This window comes from Heterocephalus glaber, unplaced genomic scaffold (assembly GCF_053883595.1).
Source record: "Heterocephalus glaber isolate CG9 unplaced genomic scaffold, H.glaber_assembly_v1.0 deba00001428, whole genome shotgun sequence".
NCBI classification, from domain to species: domain Eukaryota; kingdom Metazoa; phylum Chordata; class Mammalia; order Rodentia; family Bathyergidae; genus Heterocephalus; species Heterocephalus glaber.
Window position 1 is genome coordinate 848141 of NW_028258293.1, and position 14542 is coordinate 862682.

The 14542-nt window shown below is 65.3% G+C and overlaps 1 protein-coding gene across 1 annotated transcript in view; it reads left to right on the forward strand.

Moving 5' to 3' along the window:
• Positions 1 to 611: 611 nt before the first annotated feature.
• Positions 612 to 14542, forward strand: part of Muc5ac (mucin 5AC, oligomeric mucus/gel-forming) — a 29419-nt gene continuing 15488 nt past the window's right edge. The window contains 31 exon segments of the mRNA XM_087212020.1: positions 612 to 672; positions 1216 to 1290; positions 2201 to 2260; positions 2500 to 2761; positions 2888 to 3002; positions 3352 to 3442; positions 3698 to 3804; positions 3892 to 4105; positions 4188 to 4313; positions 4409 to 4526; positions 4630 to 4768; positions 5417 to 5527; positions 5944 to 6013; positions 6100 to 6237; positions 6320 to 6484; positions 6973 to 7067; positions 7434 to 7560; positions 7651 to 7906; positions 7981 to 8033; positions 8296 to 8396; positions 8642 to 8793; positions 8969 to 9107; positions 9188 to 9301; positions 9388 to 9567; positions 10040 to 10279; positions 10591 to 10747; positions 10977 to 11105; positions 11233 to 11395; positions 11730 to 11773; positions 11856 to 12044; positions 12460 to 14540. Coding sequence (XP_087068146.1) covers positions 612 to 672; positions 1216 to 1290; positions 2201 to 2260; positions 2500 to 2761; positions 2888 to 3002; positions 3352 to 3442; positions 3698 to 3804; positions 3892 to 4105; positions 4188 to 4313; positions 4409 to 4526; positions 4630 to 4768; positions 5417 to 5527; positions 5944 to 6013; positions 6100 to 6237; positions 6320 to 6484; positions 6973 to 7067; positions 7434 to 7560; positions 7651 to 7906; positions 7981 to 8033; positions 8296 to 8396; positions 8642 to 8793; positions 8969 to 9107; positions 9188 to 9301; positions 9388 to 9567; positions 10040 to 10279; positions 10591 to 10747; positions 10977 to 11105; positions 11233 to 11395; positions 11730 to 11773; positions 11856 to 12044; positions 12460 to 14540 — 6072 coding nt within the window.

Genomic DNA, 14542 nt, shown 5'->3' on the forward strand with positions numbered 1-14542 from the left:
CTCTTGGAGGAGACAGGAGTGCAGGACCTTGTTACTCTACTGCTCCCGCCTGGTCCTGTCATGGCCTACAGCCCTTTGGCCACCACAGGACTGGGCCCAGAGCCCTGGGTCCCAGCCTTGAAGCCACCTGCCCTCCACGGCATATCCCGCACCTCCGTCAGCAGCAAGGCACCCATGTCCAGTGCCGAGGCCGGGGCGGGCTGGCTGTGCCTGGGAGTCTGGACCCCAGCTGCTCCCTGTGTGGTGGCTCATTCACCCAGCGTGCCTCCCCTCACTCACGGGCCTGTGACAGGTGACACCCTCTCTAGCGCTCGGGCCAAGGCTGGCAGGGACACGGAGGCCCAGGCACTCTGCATGTGCGCTGAGTGGGTCAGCCAGAGGCTCAGCGACCTCTGGAGGCAGTAGGACATGGCTCAGCCTGTCCACAGAGCTGCCGGGAGCCTTCGGGTGGGGACCGTGGAGGGAACCTGGAGCGGCCCCACCCAAGGGCACACCCTCTGCCTGTTTACCCGGGCGAGGGGCTGCCCCGCCTTCCAGGAGCCCCTACAAAAGGCCACTGCCACCCAGTCCCTCCTCAGAGGCCACCTCAGGGACCTTCCCACACTCACACCATGGGCGCCGGCCCGGGGATGCTGGCCCTGCTCTGGGCCCTGGCCTGTGCCCAGCACTCAGGTAGGATGGCAGGGGCCAGGCAGTTCGTGTGCAGTGTGTGGGGCTGGAAGCTGGGCTCCTCGCTGGGCAGCAGGCCCTCGGGGTGACAGCTGCAGGGAGCATCCTGTCCAGGCCTTGTCCCCAGGGTCCTGTGAGGTCCGGATGACCCCTCCCCTGGGCAGCAGGTCCTTGCCTCTGTGGCAGGTGTAGGGGTGACAGAGCCCCTGGGTGGGTGTGGGGTGGGTTCAGCTGCCCTCCCTGTCATGTGCCATCCAGAGCAGAAGGCCTCTGAGGAAGCTGCAGACTGCCCTGCCCGGTCACCCTCTCCCCTGGGCACGGCTCATCTGGGCCAGAGTGCCCACGCTGGACTCCTGCTCCCTGAGGCTGGGACGCTGCCTGGGCGCTTGGAGAAAGGCCAGCCAGGGCAGGCCAGGGGTGGGGGCTGGAGCTCCGTAAGTGCAGGGCAGCACCTGCCAGGGCACAGTCCCAGCTAGGGTGATCTGACACCCAGCCCCGGGGACAGAGATGCCCTGGACCCTGCTCAGGCTGTGCCCTCTTTCGCAGGCTGGGCTCAGGAGGACGCCGCAAAACTCAGCCATGAGATCTCCCCCGACCTCTCTTCCCAGCGAGGGCATAGCGGTGAGTCTCAGCCCTCTGCACCTAGCCCAGGGGCCACTGTGAGGCCTCAGGACTGGGGGGCTGGGGGCATCCAGTGTGCACAGCCCTGCCGGTCCATCCCTCGCCCTGCCCCTGTGAGAGCCAAAGAAAGGCTGCCGGACAGGCCGCAAGTCCCCCGGGGGACACCCCTGCTTCACGGGCACTGAGCTGAAGCCTTGCTGGGGTGAGGGCAGTGGGCAAGGTCACCCATAGCTTCCATACAGGAATACGGGGCAGTGGATGGGCAGAGGCCTTCCTGCCTCAGGGGAACTGGGGGCCGGCGGGCAGCCAGGTGCCACGGAGGGGTAAGAATGGTTCTGCAGTTTCAACCGCAGTTTTCATTCAAACAATTTCCTGGCACCAGCTCTCCCATACAAGTCAATGGAAGGGGATGACAGAAAGTGCAGTTCCTTCTCAGAGAAAGCAGCTAGAACTCTTGTGCTATGGCAATCAGCTCCACTCCAGGCATGATGTAAAACCGTAGTCCTTTCAACGTCTGCCTCTCTGCAGTGCAGACTTGTGCAGCACATCTCTACGAGGCCTGTACTGTGAATGGCACTTTGGCCTAGAAAGTTCCCTCCAGCTCTGTTGCAAAGAAAGGGCCCAGAGAGCTGGCTGGGGGCTTTGGGACCAACCTAGCCTCCTGTTTGCATTTCCTGAAGCCGGGCCACACTGAGGGTGCCTGAGTCTAAGCCCAGCATCCGAGACTGAGTAGACCCGGGTGTCTGAGATCCCAGGGCAAGGAGGTCCCTGCATGCAGGCAGATGGTTCTGGGGAACACAGGGGTCGGGGGGCCCTGCACTGCACCCCTAATGTGCCTGACACTCAGGGCGCAGCGTCAGGCTGGAGGGGTTCCCGCCCCGTGTGCCTCCCACAAGCCCTGTCTCCACAGGCCACTCACTCCTTGGGGTGACTGTCATCCCCCCTCTGATGGCCGTCCCTGTACTACGAGGTAACTGGAGCCCCAAGGCCTGTGGGGGACACCGTGTGGGCTGGCATGGTGTGGAGGTGGGTTGACAAAAAATGGGGTGCCCACTGCTGGGGTGACACTGAAGAAGTCTGGAAAGGGGACAGAGCCCCTCGAGGCAGGCAGAGGCCAGACTCTGTCCTGGGGGGCCGGGGCTGTGGTGGAGGCAGCTGGGCATGGGCAGGGGCAAGTGGCAGTGGCCCATTTCCCATCTTTCTCGGCAGCCCTGAACCCCGCGCACACGGGGCGCGTCTGCAGCACCTGGGGCGACTTCCACTACAAGACCTTCGATGGCGCTGTCTTCCGCTTCCCCGGCCTCTGCAACTACGTGTTCTCCTCGCACTGCGGTGCCGTCTACGAGGACTTCAACGTGCAGCTGCGCCGGGGCCTTGCATCCAATACCACGGCGCCAAGCAGGATCATCATGAGGCTCAGCGGCCTGGTCGTTGAGCTGACCAGGGACTCTGTCCGGGTCAACGGCCACCTGTGAGTTCTGGGGCTGTGGGGCATCTAGGGGGAGGGTGGTGGGCCAGGCCCAGTTCTCCAGGGATGCACATGGGGGCCCCTCCTGGTGGGGTCACCTCCCATCCTGACCCTCAGCCCCTCCCCCAGGGTCCAGCTGCCCTTCAGCCAGGCCGGGGTCCTCATAGAGCGCAGCAGTGGCCACCTGAAGGTGGTGGCCAAGCTGGGCCTGGTGTTCACATGGAACCTGGATGACAGCCTCACGGTGAGGACGAAGTGGGAGGCAGAGCCTCCTGGGGGCTGGGGGTCCCTGTGCTGACCCCCTCTCCAGAGAGGGTAGAAAGAGCTCTGGGTGAGGTGGGTGAGAAGGCTGGGCCCCCACCTGGCCGGTGAAGATGGGGACTCAGATGCCCACAGAGCCCAGGATCTGCACCCCAAGATGGCCCTGCCTGAGGGGCATCTCCTCCAGGCCCGCCTGGGGCCGGCCAGGGCTTTGTGCAGATGGCGGGGTGGGGTCTGCAGCCTGTGACCCTGCCAGGAGACCCCGGCCACCTGTCTCTCGTGCCCTGGGCGTCCCTGGTGGGGCCCACATCTGACGTCCTCCCTCATCGCAGCTGGAGCTGGACACCAAATATGCCAACAAGACCTGCGGGCTCTGTGGAGACTTCAATGGCGTCGCTGAGGCTGGCGAGTTCCTGTCCCACAGTAAGCCCAGGCACTTCCCACACTGGGAGCACCCGTACACAGCGACAGGCACACAGCACACCCTCGTGCCTCCCAGGTGCATGCAGCTGCGAGCACCTGCTGGACCCTGATCTTGGTGGCCCGGCCGTGCCCTGCCGGGGCCCATGGAGCCCCGAGCAGCCCAACAGCAAGGGGTGCCCGGCCCTCCTCAGTGGGGGCCCCTGGGATGCTGGGTTGGGGTCCTGGGCCTGCAGCAGAGATGCTGTCTCCCCACAGACGCCAGGCTGACTGCTCTGGAGTTCGGGAACCTGCAGAAGATGGATGGCCCCACGGAGCAGTGCCAGGACCCCAGGCCCACACCCCAGAACTGCTCCACCAGCCCCGTGAGCCTCCGTGCTCGGGTTGCAGGGAGGGCGGTGGAGGGGACGCCCTGTGAGGCTGGCCTGACCTCGGGCTCTGGCCACCCCCAGGGCATCTGTGAGGAGTTGCTGAGCAGCCAGCCCTTTGCGGGCTGTGCAGTCTTGGTGGACGTCAGCAGCTACTTGGAGGCCTGCCAGCAGGACGTCTGCCACTGCGAGCACCCTCACCTTCCCAGCTGCCTCTGCCACACCCTCGCCGAGCTCTCCCGGCAGTGTGCCCACGCTGGCGGGCAGCCCCAGGACTGGCGGGGTCCCGACCTCTGCCGTGAGTGCCCTGCCCTGTCTTCCGGTTGTGCCTCGGGCAAGCAGGGAAGGGCCTGCTGTGAGCCCACCCTCGTCCCCTGCAGCCCCGACGTGCGCGCCCGGCATGCAGCACCAGGAGTGCGGCTCGCCCTGCACCGACACCTGCTCCAACCCCCAGCGCTCCCAGCTGTGTGAGGACCACTGCGTGGCTGGCTGCTTCTGCCCGGAGGGTGAGCTGCGCCCTGCTCGGGACTTCAGGGTCAGGCCGGCCTTGGGAAGGACCCTGAGGCTGAGTCCTGCCGTGCTGCGGTGCTGCTCCCTGCAGGGACGGTGCTGGATGATGTCCACCACTCTGGCTGTGTCCCCGTGTCCCAGTGTGCCTGCATGTACAACGGGACGCCCTACGCGCCGGGGGCCAGCTACTCCAGGGACTGCACCGAGTGGTAGGTCCAGGGCCCTGCGGAGAGCCATGGGGTCCCCAGCCCGGGAGGCCGTGCAGGCTGGCTATCCCCAGGCCACACACAGCTGCCTCCTCACTATGTGCAGCTCCTGCGTTGGAGGTCACTGGAGCTGCCGGGAGCTGCCATGCCCGGGCACCTGCTCCGTGCTGGGCGGTGCCCACTTCTCCACGTTCGACGAGAGGCAGTACACAGTGCATGGCGACTGCAGCTATGTGCTGACCAAGGTATGGGAGCCTGGGCTCCCCGCCCAGCTTCACAGCACTGCTGCACTGGGGAGACCTGGGGGTCCCTGGGACCACATTTGGGGAGACGCTGAGCCTCTGGGGCCCACAGGGCTGCTGGGCTCCTGGCCAGAGCTCTGGGTGACTTCTCTGACCTTGGGTTTTGCTCTACAGTAGACTGTGTTTTAGATTCATAAATAAATTGAGCAAGAAGCACAGGGATCCCACCCGCCCCCAACCTTCCCTGTTAATAACTTTTCCGGTGCATCTGTCACTGCTGATGAGAGACTCGACGGGCCACGGTACCCATCGGCCATGGTGTCCACCAGGCTCACTGTCCCGTGTGTAAGGTCCTGTGTCTGCCACCAGCACCACACACACCAGTGTCACTGCCCGACACCCTGGGCCTGTCCCTGCCACCCTGCCTCTACCTCTCGCATGGTTGGGCCTTTCCCCCCAGGTCCTGGGTTGGAATCCCATGGTGGCCACGTTCTCAGGGTGCTGGTCCCCATCTGGGACTGCAAGGCTCCTCCCTCCCCCTGGATCCACGGCTCCGCCCAGGAGCCACAGAGGGCGTGGGTGGCCCAATGAGAGGACACTTCCGGCTGGAGGAGGGCGGTAGTGCAGTGTGTGAACGCCACGTCCCCACAGCCCTGCCATGGCAGTGCCTTCGCTGTGCTGGCCGAGCTGCGCCGGTGTGGGCTGACCGACAGTGAGTCCTGCCTGAAGAGCGTGACACTGAGCCTGGGCGGGGGACAGACGGTGAGTCGGGGGTCACCTCTGCCCGAGCCCTGGTCTGCAGTGGCATGTGCAGGGCAGGGCTTCAGGTCCCTCTGGCGTGGGCTGCGGCCTTTTGTCGGGTCTTCTGGGTGACTGTCCCCAAGCAGGGATGAGGCCCGGCTCCTATGCTGCCCTCCTGGCCACAAAGAAGAGAGCCTTGAGCATCTACTGAAGTTGATTTATAAATTAACTTTGGTTTTTGCATTGTTTAAAAAATGTTTGGTCCTCATGAACAGTTCAGAAAATCAGGATGAGCCCTAGGGCAGAACTCAGGGCGTTAGCCCACCTAGGGGTGCATGGCTCGTGGGCAAAGTCTCCCAGCACCAGTTCCTAGCCTCTGCGCTGGGGAGGAAGGGGACCCACAGGGCCCTGTGCTGACCCCGCTGCCGCGGCCCCAGGTGGTGGTGGTGAAGGCCGGCGAGGCGGTGTTTGTGAATCAGCTCTACACCCAGCTGCCAGTCTCCGCAGGTGAGGGCTCCCCACCCTCTTTTGCCCCAGCCGCCAGCAGGCTCCAACCCATGCAGCCCAGCAAGCTGTACCCTCTGTGTCCACAGCCAATGTCACCATCCTGAAACCCTCTACTTTCTTCATCATTGTGGAGACCCAGCTGGGGCTGCAGCTGCGTGTCCAGCTGGTGCCCACGATGCAGCTGTTCGTGCGGTTGGCCCCCGAGCTCCGGGGACAGACCTGCGGTAGGAGCCCACCCCGAGTCCCCATCTTCCTCCTGTCCCTGTCCCTGAGCCCCATGGGGCCTCAACTGCCTTCCCACCCTAGGTCTCTGTGGGAACTTCAACCAGAACCAGGCCGACGACTTCCGGACCATCAGCGGGGTGGTGGAGGGCACCAGTGCTGCCTTCGCCAACACCTGGAAGACCCAGGCCTCCTGCCCCAACGCCAAGACCATCTTCGAGGACCCCTGCTCGCTTAGCGTGGAGAATGGTGTGTGTAGCTTGCATCTGGGTGCTCCAGGGCCAAGTGGAGGGGGTGTCAGTGCTGCCCACCAGCGCTTGCCAGCCACTGCTGCTTTATCCAGGGGCCAAGTTTGGGCCCTGCTTCAGGGCCACAAGAAGGACGTAAGTCCTGGTCTCACTTACCGGTGACCCTGCCCGTGCAGCCACTGGACAGGCTGGGTGGGTTGCTGGGACTGGGCTGCCATGTCCCCTCCCTCTGTGCCCAGGAAGCAGGTGAAGGCTCGGAGGGGCCTCTGCCCGTCTGTCTGTGGCATGGGCTTCGTGCCCCAGGAGGTGGCTGGGAACAGGGAAGGTGGTGATGCTGTGGTTTCGCCATGCCCCACGGCCTGGGGGACGCCCCATCCCTGCCTTTGGCACTTTCTGTAACATGGCCAAGTACCAGCTGTGCCGGGCACTCCCAGCCCCAGGCGGGAGCTGCTAAGGCACATGCGGGCTGATAGCCCCCTCTGCCCACAGAGAAGTACGCCCAGCACTGGTGCTCGCTGCTGACAGACGCTGATGGCCCCTTCGCCCAGTGCCACGCCACCGTGAGCCCCAGCTCCTACCACTCGGTAATACTTGCTGCCGAGGCCCTGCATGGCCCTGTGCCGCCTTGTGGTGCCCAGGGAGGCTGGGAGGGCACCATGTGACCGCTCCACAGGCCAGGCAGGGCCCAGGGCCCAAGCCAGACTCCCTGCTCCACCCCACTCACTCATTCCCTTGCCCACCTGTGTGCCTGGTGCCCGGCACGGGGCCGGCCCCCAAGGTTGCAGCCAGCAGGGATGGCGGTGCAGCCGTGCATGGTGTCTGAGTCGCAGAGCTACGGGAGGTCGGGCCGCGAGGCCTGGCTCCTGGATGAGGCCTGGGGGCTGGGGAGGGCCCTGGAGGGAGCAGGGGCGCTGGTGGGGCCGGGTCCCTGACACGCCGCCCGCCCCCAGAACTGCATGTTCGACACCTGCAACTGCGAGCGGAGCGAGGACTGCCTGTGCGCGGCGCTGTCCTCCTACGTGCAGGCCTGCGCCGCCAAGGGCGTGCTGCTCCGCGGCTGGCGGGACGGCGTCTGCAGTGAGTGCCCCGTGCCTGCCCGGAAGCCCCCGCCGCCCCCATGCTCGCCCGGACCCTTGGACCTGAGCGTCCCTCTTCCTGTGCCCATAGCAAAGCCCACGACCACCTGCCCCAAGTCGATGGCCTACCAGGAGCACCTCGGCACCTGCCAGCCCACCTGCCGCGGCCTGAGCGAGGCCGATGTCACCTGCGGCGTGTCCTTCGTGCCCGTGGACGGCTGCGCCTGCCCGGCAGGCACCTTCCTGGATGAGGCGGGCGCGTGCGTGCCGGCCCACGAGTGCCCCTGCTACCACAGGGGTGCCATGGTCCCCAACGGTGAATCTGTGCATGACAGTGGGGCTGTCTGGTGAGGCCGGGGCCAGGGTGGGGAGGAAGCTCTGCTCCCCGTGGGATGCATGCGCTCACCACCCTCTCCTGCAGCACCTGCACACGGGGCGCACTGACCTGCATCGGGGGCCCTGTGCCCAGCCCAGGTGAGCCTGCTCCCCTTCCCGTGAGATGCCCCAGGCTGGCGCAGTCAGTGGCGGGGAGCACAGGGCGTGGTCTCCTGCACACGTGCTCGTGAACACAGACACACACACAACACGCAATGCGCAGTGCACACCCCACACATGTGGCGCAGGTGGGCACACACTCAGCTGCTGGGAACACACAGGCGAGGCCACACCACAGCCTGTGTCCCCTGAGTGGGCCTGCGGGGCCAGGCTGGGGCCCCTGAACATGTCCGCTCCACAGTGTGTGATGCTCCCATGGTGTACTTTGACTGCCGCAACGCCACGCTGGGGGCTGCTGGGGCCGGCTGCCAGAAGAGCTGCCACACCCTGGACATGGCCTGCGTGAGTGCCCGTCACCCTGGGGACCCACAGACCCCCACTCCTTGTGGCCCCTGTAGCCTCCTGCTCAGGTCCCGTGTTGTCTCGAGTGGGGGCCACTGGGTGCCTCCTCGGGTGCCCCCCAGGACACTGCCTGCCCTGTGGCTGGGCTCCTGTGGCCCTGCATCCCATGGCCACCTCACTCTCGGGGACACGGAGGGTCCCGCCAGCCGCCCCTGCCTGCTGAGCTGTGTGCCCACGCCCCACAGTACAGCACCCAGTGCATCCCAGGCTGCGTGTGCCCCAACGGGCTGGTGGCCGACGGCGACAGAGGCTGTGTTGCCGAGGAGGACTGTCCCTGTGTGCACAACGAGGCCAGCTACCGGCCCGGGGAGACCATCCTTGAGGGCTGCAACACCTGGTGAGCGGGGCTGAGCCTCGGGGTGCGGGTGGCCACCAGTGGCCTGGACCGAGGGCCCTGTTGAGCACCAAGTCACTGGCACAGCGCCTGAAGGCCGGGTGGGTGGGCAGCCCAGCCCAGCCCAGCCCCGAGACCCTCGTGGCACCGGGACCTGTCTGACCCGGTGCCCCTGCAGCACCTGTGAGAACCGGATGTGGCGGTGCACGGACGAGCCCTGTCTGGCCACCTGTGCAGTCTACGGGGACGGCCACTTCCTCACCTTCGACGGGCAGCGCTATACCTTCAGCGGGGCCTGCGAGTACACGCTGGTGCAGGTGTGCGGCAGCTCGGGGCTGCTGGGGCTCCTGGCTGCCCTGGGGGTCCTGGCCCATCTGACCACAGCCTCTGCTCCCAGGACCAGGGTGGCGAGAACGGCAGTGCCCCGGAAGCCTTCCACGTGGTCACCGAGAATGTCCCCTGTGGCACCACGGGGACCACCTGCTCCAAGGACATCAAGATTTTCCTGGGGGTGCGAGAGGCTTGTGGGATGGGTATGGGGACATGGGTGGGTAGAGAGGGGTCCCTGCCAGGCCCTGAGGGAGCCCTGCCGCGCAGAGCTACGAGCTGAAGCTGAGCAGCGGGAAGGTGGAGGTGGTCCAGATGGGCGCCGGGCAGGAGCCGCCCTACACCGTGCGCCAGATGGGCATCTACCTGGTAGTGGACACCGATGCTGGCCTTGTGCTGCTCTGGGACCGGAAAACTACTCTCTTCCTCAGGCTCAGCCCTGAGTTCAAGGTGAGGCCCAGCCAGGGAGGCCATCGCTGTTGGCCCTGCTGGGCTCTGCTGGATGCACAGACAGGGAGTGGACAGAGACAGAGAGAGAGACAGACAGAGAGAGATGGAGAGAAATAGAGAAAGACGGACTGAAACAGACAGACAAGAGACAAAGACAGTGAGAGACAGAGGCAGAGAGGAGGGGCCTGGGGCAGAGAGGTGGAGATCGGGGGACAGGGCAGGCAGTGAGGGCATTTCCGGCTTCCTGTCTGCACGGCCGGCCCCAGCCTGGCCTGTGCGGTCTGTGCTCCCCCTGCGGTGGCCAGGCCTCCCCTGCAGGCTGAGTCAGAGGAGGAGGGAGGAGGTGCTCGTGAGGGGGGGCGCCTCCCGGGGTCATGGCTGGTCTGAGCCTCTGCCTGCAGCTCCAGCCCTAGACAGGGAAGGCAGTGTGTACCCTAGAACCCCAGCGGGCCACTCCTTCGCCCCTCTGCAGGGCAGGGTCTGCGGCCTGTGCGGGAACTTTGACGACAATGCCATCAACGACCTGACCACGCGCAGCCAGGCTGTGGTGAGCGATGCGCTGGAGTTTGGGAACAGCTGGAAGTTCTCGCCCACCTGCCCGGACGCTCAGGCACCCCGGGACCCCTGCACGGCCAACCCATACCGCAAGGGCTGGGCCCAGAGGCAGTGCAGCATCATCAACAGCGCCACCTTTGCCGCCTGCCACACCCACGTAAGCCCGGGTGCACCCAGGGCAGGGCTGAGAGGGAGGGCTGAGACCATCTGCTGGTGTGGCGGGGTCTGTGGGGCTGGAGCACCGCTCCTCTGGCCATGGCTCTGGAGCTGTGGGGTGTTGCTGCCGAGGCTGGCCCGGGGCCCATGCAGCTGGAGCTGGTCAGGTCCCACTGGTCTGGGGACGCAGTGACAGGCCTGGCCGGCCAGCTGGGGTCAGGCATTGGGAAACCGGCCAGGCCACTCAGCCATGCTGACCCCGCAAGAGCCCAGGGAGCTGGGGTCCGCAGCATCTGAACCCATGTCGCTCAGGTGGAGCCAGCCAAGTACTATGAGGCCTGTGTGAGCGACGCGTGCGCCTGTGACTCGGGGGGCGACTGCGAGTGCTTCTGCACTGCTGTGGCCGCCTACGCCCAGGCCTGCCACGAGGCAAGGGTGTGCGTGTCCTGGAGGACGCCCGACATCTGCCGTGAGTGTGCCGGCTGGGGAGTGCGGCGGTCATTCAGGAGTGGAGGCCACTGTGCTCCCAGGTCCAACCTGGCACAGCCTGGGGGGCCTGGGGCAGCTCTGGCTGGGACCCTGGGGTGGCTCCTCCTGAGGCTGGGGCCTCAACCTGGCCATGGCCCGGAGGGAGCATGGCGGGGTGGTCTAGAGGGCCGGGGCGGGCTGCACTCCGGCTGACCCCCGTCCTCACCCAGCGCTGTTCTGCGACTACTACAACCCCTCCGGGGAGTGCGAGTGGCACTACCAGCCCTGCGGGGCGCCCTGCCTGCGCACCTGCCGGAACCCCAGCGGCCGCTGCTTGCAGGACCTTCGTGGCCTGGAAGGTGGGTTGGGCTCCGAGCGAGGTGGGTCTGCCCCGTGGGCCCGTGGCCTGAGCTGGCTGAGCAGTAGCCGGCAGGCACTGGGGCAGGACAGGGGCCTCCGGGACACTCAGGGCCCCCTGGCCTGCAGGCTGCTACCCCAAGTGCCCCCCGGGGGCCCCCATCTTCGACGAGGACACGATGCAGTGTGTGGCCGAGTGCCTACTCCCCACCCCGGCGCCACGCTGCCACATCCGCGGGAAGTCGTACCGGGTGGGCACGACGGTGCCCTCTGGGGAGAACTGCCACTCCTGGTGAGTCCCTGCAGCAGGAGCTGCAGCCTGAGCTCACCAGCTGCCTGTGGCCCCGTCCCTGTGGCCCCAGTTCCCTGGCTGGGTTCTAGGATGTCTCAGGGGGTCCCAGGTTGGGGGACTCGTGGGTGCAGAGGGGGATGCTGAGGCCAGACAGCCCCCAGGGATGCAGGGGGTGACACCCCTCCGCCACCGGCCAGCAGGAGGGGTCACTGTTGGGGTTGTCCTTGGGCGGTCATGGTCTTGGTGAAGAGGCCTGGCAGGAACTGGGGCGACTGTTTTGGCCACCAGCACTGGGCTCAGGGGCCCTAATGCCAACCATTCCTCCCCTCGCCAGCGTCTGCACTGAGAGCGGTGTGCACTGCACCTATGACACCAAGGGTGAGGAGCTGTGGGTGCCCAGGGCTGGGAGGGGGCCCTGGCTGTGCCCCAGACTCTCACAGGCGGTCGCTGCTCCCCATAGCCTGCTTCTGCACCTATGACGGCCGGCGCTTCGGGCCAGGGGCTGAGCTCTATCACACGACGGATGGCATGGGTGGCTGCCTCTCTGCAAGCTGCGGGGTCAATGGCACCATCGAGAGGAGGGTCTACCCCTGTGGCTCCAGCAGCACCGCCCCGCCCACCACCTTCGCCTTCTCCACAGCGCCCACGGGTAAGGTTGGCGCTTGCCGAGGGACTGCTCCTTCACACCACCCGTCACCTTGCAGCCTCCCTGCCACTCAGCCTTGGGCCCAGGGACATTGCCTGGGCACCAGGGGCCCCAGGGCCTCAAACTTCCGGGGGGGTCTCAGGGCCCCCAGGCATCACCAGGACCTCTGAGTGATGAGCAGGAAACACTGGCTCTCAGGAGCACAAATGGGAGCTCTGCCTGGGCAGCCACAGTGAGTCCCCTAAGGGGAATGAGGTTGGGGACAGCTGTGTCCTGCACCTATTGCTGCCAGGCTGGGCCTAAGCAGATGGCCAAGGACACGGAACCAAGCAGCTCACAGGCAGTGGGGATGCTGGGGCCAGGTGGGAGGCAGCTGAGCACAGCCCCGACACCCAGCCCCGCCTCCCTCTGCCCACAGCCGAGAGCTCGACGCATGCCCCTGGCACATGGCCCCGCCCCACCAGTAGCATGGCACATCCAAGCCCCCAGAGCAGCACCAAGTCCTCTGCCACCCACACATCCTCTGGGGAGACGTGGGCCGTGGCCTCCACTGCCTGTGGGGAGGAGTGCGTGTGGTCCCCGTGGCTGGACGTCAGCCGCCCAGGAAGCGGCATCGACAGCGGGGACTTTGACACACTGGAGAACCTCCGTGCCCATGGACACCGGCTGTGCCACGCGCCCAGGGAGGTGCAGTGCAGGGCAGAGGACGCCCCTGATGTGCCCCTTGGTGTCCTGGGGCAGCGTGTGGAGTGCAGCTCCACTGTGGGGCTGACCTGCCACAACCGGGACCAGGTGTCCGGGCTCTGCGACAACTACCAGGTCCGGGTCCTGTGCTGCCGCCCTGTGCCCTGCTCCATCTCATCTGGCCCCACAGCCTCCTCCTCAGCTCACATCACACCTAAGGGCCCAGACACCATCCTCATGGCCAGCACTGCACCTGCCCCAGGGAGTCCCACACCAGACAGAGCCACGCTCCTGACCTCCAGCCCGAAAGTGGAGCCAACCGCCTTGTCCTGTCTAAGACATCAGTGCAACTGGACTGGGTGGCTCGACGGCAGCTACCCTGCTCCTGGCAGAGACAGCGGGGACTTTGACACCTTGGTTGAACTGCGGGAGCGAGGATACAAGTTCTGTGACCGGCCCCGGAATGTGGAGTGCCGGGCCCAGTTCTTCCCCCACACACCACTGGCTGAGCTGGGGCAGCAGGTGACCTGCAACACTGAAGTGGGGCTCCTGTGCCTGAACCGGGAGCAGCTGCCACCGATCTGCTACAACTACCAGATCCGCATAGAGTGCTGTGAGGTGGTGCACAGCTGCACGACGGCCAGCACAGCTGTGACCGTGACCACAGAGGAGGGCAGGACCACCCGGACCCGGGGCTCAGTGTCCACCAGGGGAACCAGCTCAGGCCCCACAACCACAAGAGGTACCAGCTCAACACCCACAACCACAACTGGCACCAGCTCAACCCCCAGAGTCATAACAGGCACCAGCTCAACATCCACAACCACAACAGGCACCAGCACCACCCCTAGAACCACAACAGGCACCAGCTCAACACCCACAACCACAACAGCCAAAAGCTCAGCACCCACAGCCACAACAGCAACAAGCTCAACCCCTAGAACCACAAGAGGCACCAGCTCAACACCCACAGCCACAACAGGCACCAGCTCAACACCCACAGCCACAACAGGCACCAACTCAATCCCTAGAACCACAACAGGCACCAGCTCAGCACCCACAACCACAAGAGCCACAAGCTCAACACCCACAGCCACAACGGCAACAAGCTCAACCCCTAGAACCACAACAGGCCCCAGCTCAGCACCCACAGCAACAACAGGCTCCATCTCAACACCTAGAACCACAACAGGCACCAGCTCAACACCCACAACCACAACAGGCACCAGCTCAACACCCACAGCCACAACAGGCACCAGCTCAATCCCTAGAACCACAACAGGCACCAGCTCAGTACCCACAACCACAACAGGCACCAGCTCAACACCCACAGCCACAACAGGCACCAGCTCAATCCCTAGAACCACAACAGGCACCAGCTCAGCACCCACAACCACAAGAGCCACAAGCTCAACACCCACAGCCACAACGGCAACAAGCTCAACCCCTAGAACCACAACAGGCACCAACTCAGCACCCACAACCACAACAGCAACAAGCTCAACCCTAGAGCAACAGGCACCAGCTCAACCCCCAGAACCACAACAGGCACCAGTTCAGCACCCACAACCACAACAGCCACAAGCTCAACACCCACAGCCACAACAGCCACAAGCTCAACCCCTAGAACCACAACAGGCCCCAGCTCAACCCACAGAACCACAACAGGGCCTAGCTCAACACCCACAGCCACAACAGGCACCAGCTCAACACCCACAACCAGAACAGCAACAAGCTCAACCCCTAGAACCACAACAGGCCCCAGCTCCACCCACAGAACCACAACAGGGCCCAGTTCAACACCCACAACCACAACA